The sequence below is a fragment of the Gossypium arboreum genome, chromosome 7, assembly GCF_025698485.1.
Source record: "Gossypium arboreum isolate Shixiya-1 chromosome 7, ASM2569848v2, whole genome shotgun sequence".
NCBI classification, from domain to species: Eukaryota; Viridiplantae; Streptophyta; class Magnoliopsida; order Malvales; family Malvaceae; genus Gossypium; species Gossypium arboreum.
Window position 1 is genome coordinate 7,026,508 of NC_069076.1, and position 9,040 is coordinate 7,035,547.

At 34.1% G+C, this 9,040-nt stretch overlaps 1 protein-coding gene and 1 long non-coding RNA gene across 3 annotated transcripts; one reads left to right on the top strand and one right to left on the bottom strand.

Annotated features, from left to right (window-relative positions):
- The first annotated feature begins 1,915 nt into the window (after window positions 1-1,915).
- On the top strand, window positions 1,916-3,785 carry LOC128295526 (uncharacterized). Of its 2 annotated transcripts, XR_008286017.1 has the most exons (3): window positions 1,916-2,345; window positions 2,714-2,829; window positions 2,995-3,785. It is a non-coding gene; the product is annotated as an uncharacterized LOC128295526 (long non-coding RNA). The 2 variants fall into 2 exon arrangements; XR_008286016.1 differs by having other exon boundaries at window positions 2,714-3,785.
- A 187-nt stretch (window positions 3,786-3,972) lies between these two features.
- On the bottom strand, window positions 3,973-7,960 carry LOC108466219 (uncharacterized). The gene is made up of 6 exons (XM_017766566.2): window positions 7,334-7,960; window positions 6,464-6,609; window positions 5,829-5,997; window positions 4,773-4,871; window positions 4,572-4,654; window positions 3,973-4,457 (listed from the first exon to the last, which is right to left on the bottom strand). The coding sequence occupies exons 1-6, from the start codon at window positions 7,709-7,711 to the stop codon at window positions 4,331-4,333; spliced, it is 1,002 nt and encodes a 333-aa protein (XP_017622055.1). The 5' UTR covers window positions 7,712-7,960; the 3' UTR covers window positions 3,973-4,330.
- Between the last annotated feature and the right edge of the window lie 1,080 nt (window positions 7,961-9,040).

Consider the following 9,040-nt stretch of genomic DNA (forward strand, 5'->3'; position numbering starts at 1 on the left):
GTCTAATTTCCTTTTAAATCCTTTCTCATTAGACTCTTAAGCTATTTAATCACTCTAACAACTTTTACACCTATTACAATTTAGTCCTTTTCATTTAATTGACTACCCAAACATTAAAATTTCCTAACGAAATTTTAATACCACATTAATAACATTTCATAAATATTTATAAAATTATTTTCAACTCGGTTTTACGAGATAGAGGTCCCGATACCTTATTTTACCCTATTTCTTCAATAATTTCTTTTTCTAACTAATCACTAAATCGATAAAATTTTCCTATCAATATTTTCATACGATTTTCCTATTATATCAATTTTGAAGCAAAAATATTGAAATAAATTTCTCTTTAAATCGGATCTATGGTTACGAAACCATTGTTCCGATAACCTTGAATTTAGGCCATTACAGAAGCATGGTATGAAATATGCATATTTTGAAAGTTAAACTTACATGAGTTTGACTAGTATGATAATGTTGTATAATTTTGATATGAATTGTGGTACATAATTCTTAAGAGGTTTTGAAGTGAATGAATGAATATTTGCTAAGTTTGAATGGCATAATGAATGATATTTGATTTAAAAACTATTAGTAAATGTTTGGGCATGAAATAGATGTGTTTAGCATGTGAAAATAGCTTAAAATGGTCAAAAATCATGTTTTCACACGGCCAAGTCACATAGGCGTGTGCCTAGGCCGTGTGAATAAGTCAGAATCTGCCCATGGCCTCGCCCCACGGCCATGTCCCAGGCCACACAGGCGTGTGCCCCTATCTCCAAGGAAAAATTTCTAAAGTTGCCAGTTTAGTCCCGAATCACTTCTAAAACATATATTGGGCCTCGTAGGCCCATATTAGGGACTTTATGATGAAATTTGATGAATATTGATCTGGAATGTAAAGTGTATGACTATGTTTTGTATAAATGTTAGTGTTTAAGTCCGGTAATACTTCGTAGCCTATTCCGGTGACGGCGTTGGGTTAGGGGGTGTTACTTTAAGAGACAAAGCTAAGCATTTACAGCAAAGTTTTAAGTGTCAAGCAATATTGACTTGCTGAGCAAACAAGAAAACCGGGCTTGAAGAACAAAAAAAATAGCTGAGTTTGAAGCAGAAACAAAAAAAAAAAAAAAATTTAATGAAATTGATTCATTAAATTTCTAAAAGGAAAAACATTACATATATCAAGTGATTAACGTGTGGAAATCAGTGAAAAAGTCACCTAAAACACACTTAACTCCACTAACAATGTCTTGAAACTTATGAAACATTGCTTACACACTTGGTTATGCTGATTTATCAAATCTATCAGCACTTACAACAAATTAATTACAAACTTAGTTTAATTGTAACTAAATCAAGACATCATCAAAACATCAAAATGGCATCTGCATGTGCTTCATCTGCTATCTGCATGGCTCGATCCCAAAGGCTACATGCAAGCCAACTTCTACCAATTCCAGTTTTACTAGGAATATACTGACATATTGGTTTTCTTTTGTAAGGAAGAAAGGAAAAAACTTATCAAAATTTAGCAAAATTACTTGCTATATTTTTAATTTTAGCAATATTACATACAGAGTATGATCTTAAATAACAAAATTTTACCACTGATTTTTGTCTAATCAGCACCACTCAAATTATCCTATCAAAATAAAGATAAATAAAATAATCTTATAACTTTTCTTAACAAGTTGACAACTTGTTAGCTTGTATCAAAGTTTCGGAATAGTCCGCAGCATCGCAACTCACATGTCAATCCGCAAGACAATTTATGTTTTGTATATCCGTGAGTCTTATTCACATTTTAACAGTCCACCAGATAGTCTACCAATGGCTTTCTGCTCAATAGTTCGCCAACTGATAGTCTGCCGTTTAGTTTGTTTGCCAGATAACTCGCACCAATGTTATCCGCCAAGTGTGCAAGCTGTTGCACAACACAACAGCTAGAGCATGAATTTAAGCATCTGTATGGAGATCTTGAATGCATCGAGAAACATTCTTTTCCCACAGATTCTCACCCAAAATATTCATTTGGAAAACATAATGAAAATCAATCCAGCAGCGCAGCTGCAAACTTTGTACGTGTCTTACCGTACTATTTTCTCACAACTTTTCTTTTATCTCTAGTAGCTTTAATTTGGCCTCAAGGTCTCCAGCTATCAGCTTCTCAGAAAGCTCTCCTATAAGGTTTTGTTGGTTCCAATCCAAGTCTCTTCTTCTTGGTCTTTGATGGCACTCCTGACGACAGTCATTGGAGTTGCTGGTGCCTCCTCTTGGACATGCCCATTTCTATTTTCAGGGTTCTTTCTCAAGGCTGTGAAGCTGCTGTTCTGTATAGACAGGTATTGCTGTCTTGCTTTTCTGCCGTTTTTTAATCTTTGCTCTAAAATCCGCCAAAAACAAAAGAAAAACTCCAAATATATCATGTTAAAATGTTAAATATAATACTACTAAACTTATAATGTTTCCAATACAAGAATTAAAATTAGTATAAGCTGCCAATGGCATGGGAACAAGAGGTTCCATTTTAAAACAGCAAATTTGATTACTCCCAAAACAAGATTTAATTCTCCAATACAAAGGAATTTTCATTAAAAAACCCTCGTGAGATATCATTATTATTTTTATTAAGGTTGTTTGTTCATCAGAATAATCTTGAAAATTTGAATTGGATTAAAGATAAAGATATGATAATCATATCATTCACCAGGGCCTTGACGTTCACTAATGGCCGGAAGCCGTGGCTGCCATAAAACGACATTTCTCGACTTCCCTTTCCCTCCCTGCTGCTGGAACTCAACATTAGATTTCTTCTTGGAGTTTTCGGTAATGGCAATGCCTTCATCCTTGCTGGTTTTAATGACGTCAACGCCTGCAAATCTTACATGTTTCTTTGTTCCATTTTTGTTCCTGCTTTTACAAGTAAATGAGCCACTTATCCCACTTGAATCACTAACTTCAAATTGTTTGCTTGATGAACCATACTTGGAGACATCAATGGAGGATTGTGATACTGAAACTTCTCCACTGGGTTTTCTGATCCTTCGACGAAGCTTTCTTACAGTATGACGAGGGACGACATAGAATTTTTGACCAGGAGTGAGGATCTCATGTGACCGGACCAATGAATCCCATGGTCTCCTAAAAACTTCTGGTCTAGCTAGTACGAAAGATGGGTAGTTCTTCATTATATTAACTGCAGGGATTGCCATGTAATAGCACTCGACAACCCCACCAGGATGAACAATCTTTAGAGCTGAGGTCCCCTGATTCTCCCTTGGCTCTTGCTGAAGTTGAGCCACTGGTTTAGGCCGACCATGGCTATAGAAAGGGGCAAGTTTTCGAACATTCAGGAACTTGTTAAGCATTCCAGCAGCCTGTTTTACAAATAATGCGAAGTTATGACAAATATGGCTTTGTATAGAATCACTTACAAACTGGTTTTTAATCTTTGAAACAGCGATGATTACAAGAAAAATATGACTTTTCCAGATTTTTTACACGTCCATCTTAATTTTGTCGAGTTGCAAGTCAAATGGGGGATTTTCAACAGCGGAAGAAGATAACAACTATGTCACCATGGAGAGTCCGAGGCCGGCCATTTGGCTTGTTTAGCTTGGGTTTAGACATTTAAATATGCTAGAGATTAATGTTCTGCCAGCTTTATTCTCAAAATATCAAATCTACAATGTAATAGCACCATCCAATACCAGAAGAAAACTGTAATATGTGGATATTCAGTTATGGTTTCATGCATCTACAGGGATTCAATTTTTTCTAAATCTATAATAACAATGAATGATATCCCATGTCTATCTTATTGCTCTTAGTAAAGATCGAGTTCAGATTTCTCTCCATTGTTTATCCTCTTGTAAATATTCATTAACATTGTTCATATACATATAATATTAAGATATCACGAGGCAAGAATGTGAGAAATGTCAAATATTAGTTAGAAGTGCGTACAGGTTTGGAATTGAAAATAGCCTTTCACTCAAAGCAAATGAAACAAGTTCCTACATACCGCAAGGAGCAAAGCAAGAAATAAACATGCAACCTTTCTTATCAATAGTCAATACAAAAGTACATAAATCAGCAAAATATCGCTGTAAGGAAATATATATACGCATGTATGCATATATGGGTGGGAAACTTTGTGTGATGATTTTCTGATTGTAACTCTTCATCATGTGACACCAGCTGCATTTTGCAGTGGGATGCCGCTAATTGTTATCTAATTCTATCATTTTGTTCGGACTATGAGCTTTTCCCTTTCCATGGTCGGTATATGTTCATCAGAAGAAATAGAGGAGCTTAAATTCTAATTTTACTCGGATGTAGTTTTGCTAACTGTAACAGGTAAATCTGATAGCGATGGCCGTAAGACAAGATATAGAGCAGGACCTAAGATTGGCACCAATGATAGGGACAGAAGCCAAAAACCTTTGTCATACCTGAAAATAGGAAAACCATTCTCATAACTTATGTCATGCCATATAAACTCTTCTTATAGAGGTCTTGAACCTTAAATTCAAAGCAAGAGCTTAATAGTCTCGATATTGGCTTACCATTTACGAGCAGTCATATCATTATAAACCCAAAAAGGGGCAAAGGCAGATAGTAGAGTAAAATCAAGGCTCATGATGTGAATCTGCAAGATGGAGATTCGGTTCCCAGCATGAATATATTAAGTTCCATGAGATTTATATATACAAACTGACAAGACAATCATGACGAATCACGGTCTAGCAAAAGATTGACAATCTTACAAATTTGCTTTCCCTGAAGTATTGGTAAAACTCTCTCCAAATATCAGCATTTGCTAGACCTGCATAAATTATTAATCCTATTCCTGCAGCAAGCACCATCTGATGTGCAACGAAGTTAGTTTGCATTTTTTGCACATAACAAAAAGTTCAAGCACACAACAAGTTTTCCACTTCTATCAATGAAAAGGAAGTTGTTAAGTTGTGTTATCCCACATCTTTAGTATTGGATTTTTTGTGGTCTTATATTCAGGTTAGACCTCCCACCTCCCACCTATTACCAATTGATTTTAGGTGGAATGCTTAACATGGTTATGTTCTTCCTGTCTAACCCCATGCAAGGTTGACGACCTCCTCTGAGGTTGTCCACATGTAGGCAGTTTTTGAGGTACACATGATGGAATTTATGTTAAGCATCTAACCTATAATCAATTTGCAATACTTGAAGGACTCAACTTGAATATAAGATCAGAGAAAACTTAAAAACTAAAGTACTTGAGACAAACTAGAATGAGTTTGGATAGTGGATTACTTTTCTCATTTACAAATAAAGCAAGTTTAGAGAGAAAAGAAACACGAAGTCAGGGCCAGTGGGTATGAAATAATGCTTCTTCTTTTTTATTATTTTAATCTCAAATGATTTTTTACACTTCCTCAAAGCAGTCTTCAATTGACAACCAACTAAGCAACTTGATATGAGATGAAAAAAATCAGTAGAAATCAAGCTATAAGCTGAATCTTTCTCTACTTGGGCCTTTAATGAAATCCCATGCATACTGACTGACATGCGACAGTAATTTCATCCAAAGAAATAATAAGATGCTAAGATATATAAATTACAAAGATTTTCATGAAATAGTACCAACAAACTGCTATATGGTTGATGCAGTACATGAAGTTTTAAGGTTGGAACTAAACACTGATTAGAGGAACAGAAGTTCTCATGTGCCGAAAATGTAAGGTTTTGGCCAAAGATTTTATGGAAATGAACAACTTGGTTATAGTTTCAACTATCCAATACAAGGAAATTATATATGGGGGTGAAACAGAAGTACTTACCCCAGCGGTTAATTTTGATTCCAGAAAATTCAAAGGCCATTTTTCAAGCTCATTTTCATCAACAGGTGGTGGTGGTGGACTCCAAAGAACAAAATATGGCAAAAGAGCATATACCCCACCGAAGAAAGAAAGTACTAGAAACGGCCAGGCAGGAATGTTGTTTTTCGAGCTGCAAATATATAAAATATTAACTAAAATTAGACCATTTAAACTAATTATGCTAACTAAAGAAAGTGTGGATCTTTGCACAACAATAAGATATCATAGATTCAAGTCTCAGGAATAGCCTCTTTCAAAGAACCAAAAAAAAAGGGGGGGGGGGGGTGCCCTCTTGCATTAGGCTCCAACTAGTCATAAAAGTTTAGACCTACAAGATGGTGTGCTACTTTGACCAGTACCACACAATCCTATTACGTTTGCTTCAGAAATAGCAACAAAACTAAATCATCATCCATTCTAATTATCCTACAAAGTCCCTCAGTCCATTTGCATGCTCTGTTTCTAAGAAAATATAATCAGTTATCATCCATTTCAATAATCTATACCTTCTCAAGCAGAAAGAAAGCAGAAATTAAAATAACATGATGAAGATAAGAGGTTCAGACAAGGTACGCAGTAAGAGAAGTTGGTGGTACCTTCTGCCTGTTGGAAGCAGCAGCATGCTGTACACCAATGGCCACAGTCCCATTATGTACCATTGGGACACAAGTACTTCATTCATCCTAAAACCATCATCCCCCTTCAAATTTAGAAGCTTTTTCAAAAAATACATATCCCTTGACTGCAAAGAGTCACAATCCATGTTAGGGATTTAATGCAGATGTTAGACTGATACTTCAAGAATTTCTTAATATGTAAACTCTCGGCCAGTCAGCCTTCAGCATAATCAGGAGAATGTGATATCATATCATCATGTTTATATGCTACATTACCTTCTTAAACTTAAAATTTATAATTTACCTTCATGAAATGCATGAATGGAGGTTGTTTAAGAGCTATCAAAAAGCTTATCTCAAAAAGGACTAAGTATTTTTTTGAAAAACTTGTTATTGAAGACTATTATTATGCTAGGTAGGCCTATCACATGAGGGCAGCACCGGTTCAGTCCTATTAACATTTCATATAAACGCACTTAAAAGTAGCACCAAAAAGACAAACAAAAAGGCCACAAATGAATGCAAATACAAATACAGCAAAGGGAAATGCAATATTTAAACTGCCAAAAAGCCTTTGAAGAAACTCCATGGAGAACAATGAGTAACCAATGACCATAAAATTTAAAACCCAAGCTTTTTGCATTACTATTTCAGTTCAGAAAATGATCAACAATAATCACAGCAAGGAAAGGAAAAGCGGCATATAAATCAGAATACTAAAACATCCAAGAAACTCAAGTTATTTTGGGCAATGAAAGTCGCTTTAGGAATTTCCATCCCAATTTCAAATCAAGGAACCCAACAAAGGCGTTTACCATTAAAAAAAAAAAAGTTGGGTTCGGAAAATACCGGCGTTTGGTTCGGTGAGAGATTGAAAACATAGTACATGAGGGCACCCCACAACACAAAAAGCAAAATCGAGGTTGTCCAATCCCTTCCTTCTTTGCCATTATCAACCGAGAGCCCTTTATCCTGACCCGCTTCTTCTTCAGAATTCTGGGTGTTTAAGGAACTTTGACATATTTGAAGAACACCCTTTTGCTGAAATGGGGAAACTAAGGCAATACGGTTGTTGAGTTTAAGGAAGACTGAGGAATTTGAGGATCTTTTGGAAAGTAAAGGACTTTGTTGGCTAAGGTTTCTAGCTCGGATTAAAGTTTTGAACTTGGAAGAGTTTTGAGGTACGTAAGAGAAGTTGCAACAGATGAGGCTGATGCTTGCTGACATTGTGAGAAACAGATTTTTTTTTTCCCCTTTTTTATAAAGGATTGATTCACATAAAACTGAAAAACGATGACTTTCTTACAAACCTTAAAATGTGAGCTTAGATATTTGAAAACCCATGATATAGAATAGGGAGATGGGGAACTAACTTCGGCTAGCTGCTAGATGCGGCTTGCAAAAAGACAAAGTGGATCCAAAACGTTGCGCATGAGAGCAAGACTACGTGTTTGTTTGGATAGAGGGAATGTGAAGGAAATGGAATACAAGACCGCGTAGCCCTAAAAAACTAGACTACGGATAGAAAATAGGGTAAAATTCCTAGTTGGTCACCCTACTTTTAGGGTGCTTTTATTTTGGTCATTCAAAATTAAATCCTTACAATTTGGTAACTTTTGGAGTTTTTTCATTTTAGTTGCCCAAGGATTAAATATCTAACAACAGTTAATTGTACATGCCACATCATGTTTGTACTTTCATTTTTGTCACCTAATTTTTAAATCACTTTCATTTTGGTCACACAAAAAAATCTTTTTTTAAGTATTAATCAGGATAAAAAAATCAAAGATTTAAGTAAAAAGCGGTAAACTAAAATAATACACAAAATTTATTAAATTGTACTTATTTATCCTATTACTGAAAATTCTAAATTTGAGTTTTGAAATATAAATTTTAAAATTAAAATTCAACTCTTTTTTTTCAACACTTCTTTATCCAAGCGAAAGACAAACTATTAATTTAATTAATTATAAATATTTTTATTTTACTTTTAACTTAACATGGAATATTTAGGATTATGTAATAAAAAATTAAGTTTTATAAACAACTATTAAATATAAGGTATTTTAATTGATTTTATTAAGAATAATATAGAAATATAAAAACAATTAAAATTAAAAATATAAATATAATGTAGTATGCATAATTAACTGTTGTTAAAATTTTAACACTGAATAATTAAAATAAAAATACTCTAAAAATTAAATAACAAAATTATAAGAATTTTATTTAGAAAATAAATGGAATGCGAAAGAAATAGAAAATATTTGGACACGCAGGTTTAAGGGACATATAGTAACCTCAGCCAGTGACGGAAGAGACGCAAATTTGCGGTCAAACTAAAAGTTACGTGTTTCCTCCAAAATATCTATTTAAGAAATTAACAAAGGTAAATTATACCATTAGTCGTTACATTATAAGTGAATTTTTATTTTAGTTAATTAATTAAAAATGTTATAATATGGTCATTGAACTATTTAAAATTTTTTATTTAAGTTACTATATTGTTAAAATTGATGTTATATAACTTTCTTTGTTTTCACTACATGCACCAAT